Source organism: Limulus polyphemus, unplaced genomic scaffold (genome assembly GCF_000517525.1).
Source record: "Limulus polyphemus unplaced genomic scaffold, Limulus_polyphemus-2.1.2 Scaffold2102, whole genome shotgun sequence".
NCBI classification, from domain to species: domain Eukaryota; kingdom Metazoa; phylum Arthropoda; class Merostomata; order Xiphosura; family Limulidae; genus Limulus; species Limulus polyphemus.
In genome coordinates this window covers 71,988-88,492 of record NW_013667712.1, presented here as the reverse complement: position 1 = coordinate 88,492, position 16,505 = coordinate 71,988, and the positions used below count along the sequence as shown (strand labels likewise).

The 16,505-nt window shown below is 31.0% G+C and overlaps 1 protein-coding gene across 1 annotated transcript; it reads right to left on the bottom strand.

Annotated features, from left to right (window-relative positions):
• LOC106465955 (glyoxylate reductase/hydroxypyruvate reductase-like) lies at positions 1-12,894 on the bottom strand. Its single transcript, XM_022393921.1, has 10 exons — positions 12,759-12,894; positions 12,308-12,492; positions 11,476-11,606; positions 6,434-6,510; positions 5,517-5,584; positions 5,326-5,420; positions 4,934-5,005; positions 3,392-3,551; positions 2,431-2,561; positions 1-1,239 (listed from the first exon to the last, which is right to left on the bottom strand). The coding sequence occupies exons 1-10, from the start codon at positions 12,882-12,884 to the stop codon at positions 1,121-1,123; spliced, it is 1,164 nt and encodes a 387-aa protein (XP_022249629.1). The 5' UTR covers positions 12,885-12,894; the 3' UTR covers positions 1-1,120.
• Between the last annotated feature and the right edge of the window lie 3,611 nt (positions 12,895-16,505).

Below are 16,505 nucleotides of genomic sequence, written 5' to 3'. Positions count from 1 at the left end.
TATTCTTCTAAAGAACAGTCAGACACTCTTAGGTTTTATTAGAAAACACCATTTTTCTTGTACAATGCATGCACTAAATCGTGCATATGCTGAGATAGTAGAACTAAATTTAGTAAAGTAGCTAAATGGAACAAGAAAACTTGGTTAAAATAAAAATCAAAGTTGTGTTACATATAAGACTGAAAGTATATTAAGAGGTTAATTTTATAGTCATTTTATTGGAATGTCTAATTAACCATTAAAAACATTGTAATAGATTTGACCATAGCAGAAAACTGAAAGCATGCTACACTGTAATTAAATATCAGAAAGGCCTAACACACTATTCAGTCAACATTAGGAGAGAATAGAGGATAAAGCCAACCAAGAAACAGAATAAAAGAAAGAAAAAATGTAGTTATAAATTTTGAAGGAGAGTTGTAGCATGCACAAATGATACACCAAATTTATAATATTGAGTTGAAGTAGAAACAAAATATTCCATACTGGAAACATAGTTTTCATTCATTCATTATTACCATAATATAAACTTATATTAGTATTACTCTGTAGGCATGGTAATAAAAATGGCACAAGGCATGAAAGTTTGTCACAGATAAAGACCAGAGGCTTTTGTTTTCTTAGTCTTATACATTACTAGAGGTTTGGTTAGAAAATAATAATTCATGTTGGTCTCAAAATATGGGAATGATTTCATATATTTTTGTGAGATTGGAAAAACTGCCTAAATTCTTAAGATTTAGATAGTTTTCAAAATCCTGGAGCTGTTTATTAGATAGCTGGAAGTTTGAAACCAATAGTGGCAACAGTTTTAAAATCTAGGTAGTTTTTAAATCCTGGAACTGTTTATTAGATAGCCGAAAGTTTCAAATCAATACTGGCAAGAGTTTTACAAATTATGTAGTTTTAAATCCTGTAGCTGTTTATTATAAGAAGTTTGAAACCAATACTATAAAGGGTTTCAAAATTTAGGGAGTTTCAAACTCCTGCCTGAACTTTGGAAATAAACATCAGAACAATCCTTCATTTTATGTACTTTTCCAAATCCTGAAACTATTTCTTTATGGACTGTTGGAGGCTTGTTAACAAAAATGTCACAGTATTATAGTTTATATGGCTTTCAAAATGCTGGAGCTGGCATGGAAGACCCATTCAAAGCTGTCAGTATGTTCTGAGAGGTCAACATGGCCATGGCAGTCCTAGTTTCAACAGTGGCACTTCCTATATGTGGTATTAAGACTGAAAGAAAGATAGAAATGTGTGATACAAAAATTATACAGTAGTAAAAAAATTCTGATTTACAAATTTAATACATGCTAACACACAATCAAGGTAAAAATATTATTCAAACATACAAACAGACTTCTAAAAATTAACTATTATTATCACAATCTTGAAAAGTATTAAAAATTTGATATTTTAAATAATAACTTTTTAAGTGAAAAATCACCAAACTGTGATTACGCTACTGGCAGATAAAAAAAACAACTAAAGAAACAAATAAACTATACTATTGTTAATGTTATAGCTACCATAATTAATAATTATAATGCAACCAAACTTCAGTAAAAATGACCATATCAATATAATGTAAATGTTTCCTATGTATTAAGACTACTGTATTCTACAGCTTTATATACGTATTGTTTTTACTATCTATTAGGACTGCTGTATCCTACAACTTTATATAGGAATTGTGTTTTTCCAATCATTTGATCTTGTTGAATCCTACAGCTTTGTGCATGAACCAAATATCATCATTGTCTAGATACTATCAGTATCTATGCTTCACTTGTCTACAGTGATCAATGGCAGGAAAGGATTTAACAAAAGTTAGTTGCATCAGGATGAAACAGAACACATACTCTACAATGTCCACCATACTGGTTCTCCTCTACAAAATTCCTAAAGCTAAAGAAAACCCTTGTATAAACATCTCATTTTCTTTGGAGCCAAGCCATAGTGATTTGTGAATAAAAAAAAAATTGCCTTTAGAAAAACATTAAAGGAATGGCTAAATTAAACATTATTATTGTTACTTATTGAAATTATAGATTTTTCTTCTGTATAAAAAATTTACTTGTTTTTACTTTCAAATTATTTCAAATTATTCTGTTGGCTCGATGTTTTGATTTCCATTCCTTCATGAGGAGCTCATACAATAAGAAACACTAAAAATAAAAACTTTGACCAAATGAAATACTTTGAAATATTACCTGAAGATAACGATTATATTATTTATATAGAAAATGCAATTTTTACTACACTTCGGTCCACGTTGTGTAATTAAAACATTCTGTAATTAATCATAATTTGTCAATAAATGTATTTTTGTTAAATCAAAGTTTGTTTATAATTTATTACGGTAAGTACAAACTTATTTGTATACATCTATTTAGTGTTCTTGCTAAGATAATTATTTAAACTTACCACAGTTTGAGAGTTTTGTAAGAGGGTGGTCAAGAGGCAAAGGTTCTGGTGTCATAACATCTAAACCAGCTGCTTGAATTTCTTTCTCTACTAAAGCTTTGTAAAGAGCTTCATGATTCACAGTGCCACCTCTGAAACATGTATTTGTAAAAACGTGTCACAATAGTGTCACCCCTGAAACATGTACTCATAAGATTGTGTCACAACAGTGCCACCCCTGAAACATTTATTCACAAGATTGTGTCACTATGCTAACATTAAAGTTTATCTAGTTTAAATAATACAATTGTTACACAATGGCAAATGTTAAATTTATTGAAACATTTTTGTCAAACCCCATGATTCACATATGACTTATAAATTTACATAACAAATATATATATTTGTTTTTTGTCAAGTGCAAAGTTAAAGAATGGGCTATCTGCATTGTAACAACTGTGAATACCAAAACCAGAATTTCAGCTGAAACAATAGGAGGCACCAAATATATTCTAAAGCATAAAATGTTTTCAAACTTTTGTACATATAAACAAATTATATTTTTTGTGTCACAAAAAAAAAAAAGGATTAGTTATGAATATCAAATTAATTTAGCACTTGGCAATGTAATTTATAATTTTTAATCATGTAATAAATCATCACTGCATTTTCTATACTTGTATATATTTATATATGTGATCAAAATAACAAAACTAAAACCCCAAGTGTACCAATCAATTTTAAACAAATCTTTTAAATATGTTTCATTCAGTAATCATTAGTATGAAAAAGTAAGTTTTGAATCACAGAAACAATATTTACTCAACCTTCATAATTATTTTACATGATTACAAGCTCATTTAGATTTTATCAATACTTTAAGATCAAAGAAAAATAGGTTTGTACACAAATAAGCGCACACAAACTATACACTTTCTAAATATACACACACACAAAAGAGAAAGTTACAAACATGTACAACCTGCTTGTGTTAATGAAAATAGCATTTGGCTTCATCAGCTTGAAAGCTCTTTCATCAAACACTTCCTCTGTTTTGGGATTTAAGGATGAACAAACAAGCAAGAAATCTGACCTACAAAGCAGCTCTTCAAAATCTACAAAACTTGCTTCAACTTCTTTTCCTAGAAGAGAGAATATTGTTTACTTTATTATTGCATTCTCAGAAAGAAATATGTTGAAAAACTCAGAAGACACAGAACAATAATTATCTGACAAACTGAGGCAGAAGATACAAAAACATATATAAAATTACATTTTAAATATAGAGGGAAAAAAAGGCTTTATTTAAACATTAGGCCAAAAACCTAGTCCATTAAAGACAGCTACTTACTATTAAATAATGAGCAGGCCTCACCATTATTTCTCTGTATTGTTAATACTAACACTGTATTTTCACAAAAGAAGTGACGAGTTGAAGCTTTCAGATTTAGTATCATGTTTTACTAATTTTGAAGTGGTGTAGGTAAAAATAAAAATATACTGCTAATCTCCTATGTGATTAATGTATTGAACTTTACTATGGTTAATCAGAACCATCAATATACCCTGAATTTAAAGAACAGAAAAAAGGTTAGTTTGTCCTTGACTTGTTTTCAAAACAACAAAATGTCATACTCTTAGTTTCCCAAGCAACTTAATAAGGTCTTTTTCTGCTTCCAATGCAACAAATTTATAAACTTTTATCAATGTTAATATAATAAACATGTCTAGCCTACTTCAGGAGTGCAAAATTTGAAATACTTCTGTTGACAATTTGAGCAAAAATTATCTTTAACACTGTTATAATAATAACCTGTAATGAAAAAAAACTATAAATTTACATAAAACATCAGCTTGAGTCTTTACAATACTGTATTTCAAACAACTTTGATTAATGTTTGAAAAGGGGCTTTGATACCAGATAGCTGTTCCAATGTAAGAGTTTAAAAATGTTTATACATTGGTTTACTATCTTACAAAATTCTCTTCATGTGGCACATGAATGAATGTTCAGAGATTTGAATGTAGTTTGATATGATATGAATGAATCCAATACCTTAGTTTCAATAAAGTGTTGAAATTTTTTTTAGAAATCCTTGAACCTCGGGTCTCTTAAGTAAAAGACATTAACATCTGATATGTTATTTTTTTTTCAATAAGAAACTCCATGTTTCACATTAAAATAAAAAAGACTATATTGTATAATCTGTACAATTTAGTTTCATAGAATGTAATTTTCTCATACTTTTAAAGTATGTTTAGTATTTAAGAAAAGAGTACAGTCATATCACATTTTATATGTATAATAGTAAGCAGTACACATGTACATCATTTTTGGCCCTGCAACAGCTCCATCTTTAGTAGCAGCACCAGTCAATACAAAATTGTGTAATAAAACCAATGAAAATAATACAGCACATTTGTTAATTGTTCAAGGTTTCTAACATTCCATAAGTTAAGAAAATACACATAATGCACCGAAAAAACTATTAATTGTATTTATTTTAATCTTTTAATATCTCACCTTTCTCTGACCTGCTATTATACAAAATCTGTTTGGGTTTAAAAGGCTTTAGACGTTCCATAACAGCTTGACCTGCAAAAGGTATTTTTGACAAAACTTATGAACTTGTTCTTCATAACAAAAACTACTTTTAACTCATCTTTCATAACTGCTATCAAAAGTTACCCAGCTTCACAAACTGTAGACTCCTTATAAAGAGTTACAAGAAGTTATATTTATGTAGTTACCTTTTTTTATTTCTTCTTCTTTTATTTATAAAAGACACTAAATACATTGAATAACTTCAATATATTCAGACAATAGAGATAATACACTACAAATGTTACAGAAGATGAAAAACAGGTAGGTCCATTTATATTTCAGATTAATTAAAACAGAAAATAAACAATTACCTATTCTCCCCATTCCAAATATTCCTACTGTACTTCCTTTCAGGGCAGATCCACACATGTACAGTGGACTCCACCCACACTTTAGCCATCCTCCACTGCTTAAAACAAATATATCATCAATCATACTCACATGTCACATTATTTTCTCAATTTTAAATTCCCCTAAATAAAAATTACAGAGTGATACTTACTGTTTCTGCATGTACATAATAATTTTGTTTCTGTTTAGATGCATTAAGGTGGTGTTATGAAACTCTTTCTAGAAAGCACATAAATTTTACATGTTGCTGTGTTAGAGTCAGTTCTGGTGACATTTTGCTGTTTTTCTGTCTATTAAAATACAACTTATGGGAGAGGCATTTCAAGTACCTGTCTTAAGTTTCAGTATTTGGCTGGGCATGGGTAAGTGGTTTGATGAAGATTGGAAGGTCCAAAGTCGAAACTGTCATGTTTTATAAGAAACTCCACATTTTCAGTTTTGGAGGTTTTATAACCATGATGGTTATAGCTGCTATTTGGTTAAAAGTAGCTACGTAGGAGGTGGATAATTCTCTCTAGTCAGCAGCAAAAAAAAAAAAAGATATCTGTTACTGAATTTTAGGGGGTTTCTGACCTGGCTGTTTAACCCGAGTAACATATAAAATACCATACAAGTTGAACATACCACATCTTTGAGTAAACAATCATGTTTTATTGTTTCCTCCAATAGAACGAATAGGGCTATTAGTTCAATACTAAGATCGTACGACTGTATGTGTGTGAGTAGATAGAAAATTTGTATTTTTAAATTATCTTTACACAGTTAAACATAGAGTTATATCTAACTTTCACTAGAAATGTCCTTGTTGGACACACACCTGATGTGCTGACAGATGCTGTGGCAGAACTAACTGTTGCCTTGTTATTGGCTACATCAAGAAGATTATTTGAGGGATCTGCAGAAGTTGCAAAGTTAGTAAGTCTATTTAAGTTTAAGGTTTCTGTATTATATATTTTTTTTGCATATTGTAATTATAGAAACATTATTTTTTTACATAATAAAACATCTAAATCCATATAATGTACTTCATTGTTATTTTAATAATATATTAAACTGTTAGTAAATGACTTGCCTTTTTTTACATTCTTTTAGGTCTATGTGGTCACATCCTACAGACATTGTCCCTACAACTTTTAACTTGGGTCCTAATAAAAATAACAAGAAAAAGAGTTTTTAGGGTTGTAGTATTAATACTGCATAATAGTGTACACGTACAACCAATTTTTAAAAACTATATGCTAAGTACTACCAATATCATTATTCCTGCTCCTAGAACTGTTTCATTGCTTGAATGCTGTGTTAGCATATTTCCACACTCACTGCTGATCCATTGCAATTATGAATGTTCTATTTTTGTTACTACTAGTAATGAGTGTTTCTCAGAATCATGATTGGCTAAGGTACCAGTCAATCTGCAATTCTGGCCAATGGGGAACTTTCTTATAATTTCTAAGACTTTTCTTCCAAAGACTGTGATGATAAGCAAGACACAAGATAAGGAGAAATTAATTCTAATAATTCATTTAATCTGTTCATAAAAAGTAAAGTTTTGTAATTTACAACTTGTTAACATTTTAAATTATTGATAATACATTTGAATTTGGCAATATTTACATTCTACTTACTAGAATTAATCACAAACACATACTTTTGAGGTTTACAACTGAATGACTGAAAATTTGTTTTTGAAACTTTTCAAGAAAGGCAAAATTAATATATATATATATATTTTATGATTTACAGAAAGTTTACTTCTTTACCTAAATGGTTTCTCCCTCTCTCCCTGTTTTGGCCCTAAGTATTTTCTTGGATAATTCAGAAACATGTTAGAAAAATATTAGTTTTTTCAACATATTTTACTCAAGAAGAACCTCAGGTTTCATCTCAGAGCATTTTATAAACCCTCTAGTTTTCATGCTCTTAAGTGGTCCCTGAGCTCCTGCATACTTTTCACATCTTGTGTGCAGCTAATGTCTGGTGCATCGCAAATTTATTGGGTCACTCTATGACTCTAACAATTCTTACAAATTATACGGGAGGAAAGGCTGCTACCCAGAAAGATTGTTGAAACTGTGGAGAGCAAGGACATATGAGGAGCCAGTGTAAGAAGAACACTACCAATAAGTTAGCCTAGGGGAACCAGTAGTGGTTCGTGTTGAGGGAAGGGGCAGTGTTACGACAGCGAAAGTCATGTGATGCTGGGAGCATGCACACTGGAGTTTCTTGAAAGATCATGAAGGTCGAGTACATTTGAGATGCCCTCTTTTTAGTATATAAGCCTGACAAGAAAAACCCGCGGGATTGAAGATAGGGAAGAGAGGTAGTTGAGTCAAGCAAACAGTAGGCACCGTAAGTAAAGTGCGTGAATCACTGTGATTTATAGTGTGTGTTATAAAGGTTGTTAAGTTTAAAGTGACTGTGGAAATTCTGTGTAATACAAAAAGTTGTATTGAGAAAGAATAAACTAGTTTTAATCAAGAAAGGACTTGTATCACTGAAGTTCCTCAGAAATAATTTCTACCGGTAATTAACAAACAAGCAAATACCCAAAAATACTTGTATCGCTGAAGTTCCTCGGAAATAATTTCTACCGGAATTTAACAAACAAGCAGATATCCAACAATACTTGTATCACTGAAGTTCCTCGGGAATAATTTCTATCGGAAATTAACAAACAATCAGATACCCAACAATACTTGTATTGCTGAAGTTCCTTGGGAATAATTTCTACCGGAAATTAACAAACAATCAGATACCCAACAATACTTGTATTGCTGAAGTTCCTTGGGAATAATTTCTACCGGAAATTAACAAACAAGCAGATACCCAACAATACTATTTTTATCAAATATAATTCATCAGCCAAACACTTTAGTTTTTTGGATAAACAATTTTAAAATTACCTTTTTAAGTTCCAGTAGGTAACAGTTCTATATGGATTTTCCATAAAATTTAGAAATGTTTTGAAATAATGTTATTATTTTTCTCCTCACAGTTTCTCAATTCAGTGAAACAATATTTTTTTAGCTCTCACTACTCTATTAGTATATTTAATCTACATTTCATTCTCAAAGTGTTATTTTTACTTTACTTTTCTAGAAATATTAGAGAGAGTATCTTAAATAAGGAAATAAAGTGAAGACTTAAGGGTGATCATACTCTTTCTAAAACATTTTCTCTAGCTTTCCGGTAAAAATTCTAGATTTTCCAGGCCTGCATACACACACACATAAAACATTGATATTTCAATTTTTCCTAATACTACTGCACTAAAAGATCTTCAAACAAGAACATCATAACTTACTAGTAAATAATAAAATTTCACATTTTATTTGAAAAAATATTTGATCTAACCTCTCATCTAATAAAATGGATCAAATAATTATCAGATGTGCACACCACATTTGAAGGATAAAGAAAAGTTAAAAAATGATCACATCACAAGTAATAAGCAAAAGTCTCGTAAATACAGTGACTGACAATGACATCAAAATGCACCCATAAATGGCATATAGTTATAAGCAGCGTAGTGTGCATGCATATGTTGGTTCTGAGAAAAAAGAAGGGGTCTACATTTTTCTGTGACCTTTCTACGTTTGGGATAATGTCTTTTTTAATTTTCTCCGAGTTTTTTCTACCACATTATTTTTAGGTTTTCAGGTTCATGGCCACCCTGAAATTTTTATAGTATAGTATTTAGTTAAGTTTTAGAAAATTCATTAGATTATAGAATAAATAAAGCTACTTAAAAAAAAATATATATATATATATTTGTATGTCATACAAAAGAAACATTCAGATCTTTTCTTAAGTTAGTCCAAATCCAAAGAAGTTTAAATAAGTAATGAAACTTTAAAAGAAATTTAAAACCATTTGAAACAGGTTATCTCCGAAGCTCTTATATGAGGTAGGTTCCAAATTATTTTTTCAACAAAATAAAATTTTCCTGTTGTGTTGTTGTTAGAAACATTCTGCAGCTATTACTACAACCATAATTACAAAAAAAGTTAATCAAACAGTGATGAATAAGATTATTATGTTCATTTACTTATAACTTAGTGCATAAACTATACGATTTTGGTGCTACTATAGCGTGAGGTCTACCGCCATATGTCGCCTACCCAGGTCTATCAAACATGTATAAAATAGTATCAAATTAAGTGTTTATCGCTAAAATAAATGTATGGAAATGTGTGATATCCAAGAGGGATGGATAATGTAGCGGTAGACCTCACGCTATAGGCGACATATGGCGGTAGACCTCACGCTATAGTAGCACCATACATTTTATGTACAGATATGTTGAATAACAACTTCCAAGTTTAAAGTTAAACACAATCTGAAACTCTATTATGCTAAAATTAAACAGAGACAACCAATAGCAATTGCTTGAAACGTTTATTTTTTCTAAAAGTAGTTTAATCTGTTTTATATTCTGAAATCAATAAGAAGAGATAACAAGTCTTAAGATTTAGAAAAAATGAACAAGGCCACAGTTAGGAAACTTACTATTTTAACAGGGTTATGTAACAAGTTGCAATCAGCAGTAATTGAGGAGAACACTTTACATGAATTTAAAATTGAAAGTAATGATTTCCTGAAAAATACAAAGTGGGTTTGAATTTTTACTTTTCTCAAGGGTGGGTGTGCAAGGACAGCCTCGAAGGACGAAATGGTTCCTTGTTGTGTTATTTGTCTAGAGGTTATGTAAATAATAAATTTAAAACACAGTACACTTTGCAATACACTTGTCCTAAGATTGATACCCTATCACCTAACACAATCCAACGTAATTATGTATTGCAAGACTCACCAAAATTTGTGATTTCAGTATATGCAGTACAAACTATGGAATCATACTTCACACATATCATAATACCTGAAAGATTAAAACTAATCCTACTTTTATACATGCATATCACTATGCTTGTATAAAACAATTTAACCTAAAGCAAGCTTATTTCTTCATCTAAGTATAGTAATACTTATATAAATACATAATATTACAGATGTAGAGTACTGTAGTTTTATATACATATATTATTTTTAAATATTTCCCTTTTACCTAAAATAAATGTTTTGTCACAACTTTACCAAAAGCACGTTTTAAGTAGTCTTACTTTCACAATAACTCAAAAATAACAAATTTTATCAACCATGTGTAAATACTTAACACAAGTTTTAATTTATTCATTTTTGCTGAATAATCAGATAAAACAAGGTAATAGGAAATATTTTATCTATTATCATTTCATAGTTAAATTCAAGAATGGTGCATCAAAAGATACGTAACAAAAACTGTTGTTAATGGTACATGTAGTCAGTTTTGATAATCTATTGTGAATGCAAAGATATGTATATATATATATGTGTAAATAAATAGCTTACAAACTGTTGATTACATTAATTGTTTATAGGCGATTAAATCAGCACTATAAAATAATAATGAATTAAATATCGTAATACGATTATCAGTCCGGATTGTCAACTTATTGTCACAATGGATAATGTCTGTGGTAATAGCACACAAATGCATTGGGGATATCCTATCTATCAAACAATATTCAAACGCCGATGCCAATCTAGTCAGATGTCATGGAAAATCATCAATCAAATAAGGCTACAAAGCTGAGTGCTTACACCCACAACATCTAAGCTTCTACTGCCTTTCACTGTATAAAACCAGTTGTGGGAAGACAGTTACCCTTAAATTTCTTAAAGCAGAAATGAAATGAAATGGAGCCACCCTAATATTTCTACTAATTAAACTCCCAACTTCCACCTTTACAAAAATATATTAAGTAGAACTATAAAATATTGAATAGAACTGTAAACCCTACCTTAAAAGTTCTTAAAAAGTTCCAACTCCCAACCTCTTCCATTTCTCCTTATATATATATATATCGCAATACCGTTATCGGTCCTGGCTGTCAACTTGTCATAATGGATAATGTCTGTGGTAATAGCACCCAAATGCATTGGGGATATCCCATCTATCAGACAATATCCAAACGCTGTTGTCAATCTAGTTAGTCATCCTGGAAAAATCATAAAAAAAATCATTAATCAAATAAGGTATGAAGCTGAGTTCTTCTACTGAAATATTATACCAGCTGCTTCAAGTACTTCAGCATCAATTTTCTCTGTTATTAAACAGTATAATGCATCTTTTCCAGCAACATTCTTGAGAAGTTCTTCACGTGGAACTGGTCTCGCCTCTGTCCACATGTGCACATCACACCTAAAGCATGATGTAAATAAAACTGATCACTTTGGAAGTAGTAAACAAATTTATATTATTTGCACAATTATCTTTCTCTAGTGCCAGATTGCTTGTTTCTTTACTTTGTCTGCATAAAAAAAATGTACAATAAATCTGGAATAACCATATATATATAAACATATCAATGTGTGACATGCAGTTTGTGGTTTAAGAAGATTTAATATTCCAGAACTTCCACCATTTTCCACAATAAATATGGAATATCTTATCCTGTCTGCTCACAGTATGACAGTAAGTAATGCCAGCCTAATAAACTGTGTCTTTGGATGTTACTTTTACACAACTAATCTTCTTCTTGTAAGTTCCATACATATATATTATATACATAAATATAAAAACAATTTGGTTCAATTAGGCCATTCTATCCACCATAATAAACTCTAAAATAAAATAAAAAGACACTCAAAGCCAGCCTTTACCTCTGTTCAGTATTTATCAAACCTTCTTTTAAGCTCCCTTAAATTAATCACATCTACAGATACGAAAGCAACCCCAAAGGCCAACCTATTTGTGGTGTGTACTGTTAGTGTAGGCTGTAATTTAATTACGTTAATATAATACATATAGTGACAATATACTAGTTTGAAGAAACATACTTTGTTGTTCAAATAATATCTATTTCAATCACCAAAAAGACACTGTTATTTTTTAACACATACTCAATCTTTAGAAGATTAATAGCTTCTGAAGGAATATCTGGTCGTGACACATATACAACTGGCTTACTGTTTTTGCTACCAGTAAATGAAGACAATCCTGCAATCCCCAAAGAACCAGGCTCATACTTCTTCAAATTCTTGTTACAGTTCATTCTTTCGTTTGCAGTAAACTGAATATTGGCCTTCTGAACAGAGAAATATCGAAAATGTATTTTTGGACAAAATTTTCTTTGCACATGTTTTACAATGTCAACAAATGTTTTCTGCATGGTTGGTTGGTTTTAATTTTTACTGTTTAAAGTATTTTACTTTTAGACCTGAATGAGGTTGATAATTATGTGGTAGCTCACTTTAAAGTTTAACTTTATCATATGCAAGTTATTACTCAGTATTACTACTATTAGTTAGAGTTCATGCTATTTTTTTATTATTAACATGGGAAACCACTAACAATTAAAGAAGCCTTGACGTCAACTACATATAAAATTCTACACACTATCGTAAATAATATAAGCTGACAATACGTATAAAGTATAAACCTAGCGTACATTATATTCCCCAAAGCTACTCGGTTCATCAATTAGCACCTAACTTCACAGTCTCACAAAATAAGTCAAGATCATGTGATTAAAAAAAAATGTTTTTCCCTTTCTTGCCACAATACCAGCTGGAAATACGTTATATAGCAATTATTTAATTAAATAGGAGATAGTATAGTTTTGGAAGGAATTTAAAAACAATGAATTCAAGAGATCCTTCCACAAATGTTATATAACAAAACAATTTCAATAAAGCAGGAAAAAAAGAGCATATTATTTAATTAAATAGGAGATAATATAGTTTTGGAAGGAATTTAAAAACAATGAATTCAAGAGATCCTTCCATAAATGTTATATAAAAAAAACAATTTCAATAAAGCAGGAAAAATAGAGCATATTTGACTATGGCTTTTGTATCATGAAACAAACTAACTTTGAAGTTGAAGAAACTTTTTAGCACCAGTACACGTGTTATGTTATTTACAGGCCCGCCAGGGCGAATGAAACCTGGTTATGCCGTAAAGCCCACAAAGCATCTTCAGGCTATATTTTCATTTAATGATATAAACCATAGTTCTTGGCTTTTCTTTCCATATAGACGCTTGATACTTTAAGAACGACTGAAATAATAATTTGAGTAATAATTAATATGTATCTGTTAGTTTATAGACTTAATAGATATTTGTTGTTACTGTGAGGTAAAAACGGCTGCTATGATTATTTCTGGTTTATGAGCTCATTGCTGTCCTAATTTAGGATCTTCTTTTTAATAAATTCTTGAAAATGTTAAAAAAGAGAGAGAGAAAGAGGGCCCGGCGAGGATGTTTGTCAATTGTCAATTAAAGGCTTTTACTTATACTTCTTAATCGTATAAATATATACTGTGTGTTGTTGTTGTTAGGCTTAGGATTCTTCTACAGTAAGTGTCCGTGTCTTGTTGGCGATAAATTCAAAAATAAACGAACAACAAGCACCCCACTAGTCTTCAAAATTATATATAGGCATTCGAACTGGTTACACGTATGTACAACAAATTATTTGCACTATAGAGATCATAGGCATATCATAAACACTATATAGTTATCTTCTTGTTGTCAAAAGTCCACTTAGGCTAAATCAATTGCATTTGAATTTCAGTTGAAAAGCCAAATTATTTTTCTCTACTTCTATCGCACTAGTATTACGTGTATAATTCACTTACTCAGGCTCGTTAAGTTACTCCAATTGTATCCTAAGCTTCCAATACTCGTCTGTTTTTTTCGTATTTAGGCCTATTTCCAATAATCGTCTATTTTTTGTCAAAGTCCACACATGCAGGTTAAATTGGTTTAGAACCCCCTTTGACGATACACATTATTATCTTAGAGGGTCAGAAAACTTAATATCACTTTAACATTTTGTTACGTATCTGCTTGTTTGTTAATTTCCGGTAAAAATTATTTCCGAGTTACTTCAGCGATACAAGTCCCTTCTTGATTAAAACTTGTTTATTCTTTCTCGTTACAAACTTTGTAATACACTTAATTTCCACAGTCACTTTAAACTTAACAGCCTTTATAACACACACTGTGAATCACAGTGATTCACACACTTTACTTACGGTGCCTACTGTGACTCAATTATCTATCTATGCAATTCTTTCTTTTTTCGCTGGCTTTATTTGTCGGGCTTATATACTAAAAAAAAAGAAGGCGCCTGGAACAAACTAGAGTTGCCAGGAAAATTCATGATCCTTCGAGAAACTCCAGCGCGCATGCTCCCAGCGTTGCATGACTTCCGCTGTCGTAACAGTATCAATGGTTAGGCTATCCACTCCTACGACAGTTAACTTTCGTTTTCTAACCTTTCCTTTGGCAGCATTTCTACTTCCCATTCTCTGGTCTTCCGTTTGCTCTGTCTGTCTTTCCCACTCAGCTCACACTATTTATATGTTTATTACTTAGTCGTTTGCTCGCTATATCCTCGGAATCAATCAGTTTCACAGGACATCCTACAATCTCGACATAAATAAGTTATAAACACAATGTAGGACTCTTACCGAGTTACGTAACTAAGCTTATCATAACATTTAAACTAAAACAATTGCTTCTAACTCTCTTGTTATGAACAAAACTAAACAATCATAAAATATTCACTCATAAAATAAATTAATCAATAATATCTACACAAAGCACTCTTTTATATCATGACATGTACAAACACGCTAATCATTTTGTTGATTGATAATAATGCCAACAGCAATTTATTACGCATTTTACACAAATAGACACACACACACAAACAACAACAACAAAAGCTCAAATGCTGATCGTGGTCATTTTGAACATATGATGTACCATCTGTCTAGCTGAAAACTGAGAAAAACAAACATTGGATATTTGTTCGTTTGTTGTTAAGCACAAAGTTACACAATGGGCTATCTGTGTTTTACCCATCACAGGTATCGAAGCCCGATTTTTAGCTTTATAAACTCTCAGAAGGACACATCAGATGCAAAAATTGCATTTTGAAAATGTATATCAATTGTTAGAGAAATTTGTGTACATAGTAAAGAAGAAAGGAGACAGATTATGAGTTCAGTATAAATCATATTTTAATGTTTATCCCCTTTTACATTTACTTATATACAAATTTAGGTTTGTTTATATTGGACATTCGAAAAAATAACTACAAAGGGCTGTCTGCTCTAATTGTCCCTAATTTTAAATTAATAGACTTGAGTTAGGGGCAAGGCAGTTAGGCAACAGCACCCAATGCCAACTCTTACTTTATCTATTCTAGTTGAATAAATATATTTGATCATCATTCTTATAATGCACCCACTGTAATGTAATGCAAAAAATGGACCATAGATCAAAAGTCTGACACACTCACCATTCAGTAATGCCCAACCCTAAACAGAGTCAAGTGAAATTACAAAGCAATTCGAACAATCTATCATTTCATTTAATTTATGTTAGAAAAGATTAGTACTGGCCAATATACAGGTTGTTTCTCCTCCAATTATGAGTCCCGTTGTTGCATAGTTGTTAGTATGTAGTCCTTAATTTCGAACCACCGACCACAGGATGCAACAAACAGCAACTGTGGTATGCAGGGATATCATATATTTCTTATCTGCTTTAGCTATATAAGAATTAAAAAAAATAGTGTATTTAGCTGGTATACAGTTTTAGTTTAAACATGTGTTTAGGAAGTCGTTCATATTGCATTGTTCTAATTGCTTTTTTTCATCGTTCTCTATAATAGATAACGTCTGTTCTGACTGAGAGGATATAGGAGTAACATATAACATATAGTTTGAAAAGATTGGCATTTTTAATATCCTTCTGCTGGCTGGTTTAACTTCTTGTAAATGCTACAGCTGATCAATGATGTGAGAGAACAAAGATCACAATGTAATGCTGTTGACTGGACAAAATAACCGAGTTTACCTGTTGGATTCAAACAATTTTTTATATTTCAGTTCTACTTGGACTTCTTTTAGTAATGACTTACTTTAATTAAGGTCACCATGTTTAGTTTGACAGTTTGTTTGTTTGTTTATTTTGAATTTCGCGCAAAGCTACACGAGGGCTATCTGCGCTAGCCGTCCCTAATTTAGCAGTGTAAGACTAGAGGGAAGGCAGCTAGTCATCACAACCCACCGCCAACTCCTA

Excerpts from the sequence above, each read along its gene's own strand:
- LOC106465955 (XM_022393921.1), bottom strand. The coding sequence starts at position 12,884 with ATGAACCGAGTAGCTTTGGGGAATATAATGTACGCTAGGTTTATACTT. Across the intron at positions 5,421-5,516 it reads ATTATGTACATGCAGAAACA|TGGAGGATGGCTAAAGTGTG; the intron begins GTAAGTATCACT and ends TGTTTTAAGCAG. Across the intron at positions 1,240-2,430 it reads TACAAAACTCTCAAACTGTG|TCTTAATACCACATATAGGA; the intron begins GTAAGTTTAAAT and ends TCTTTCTTTCAG.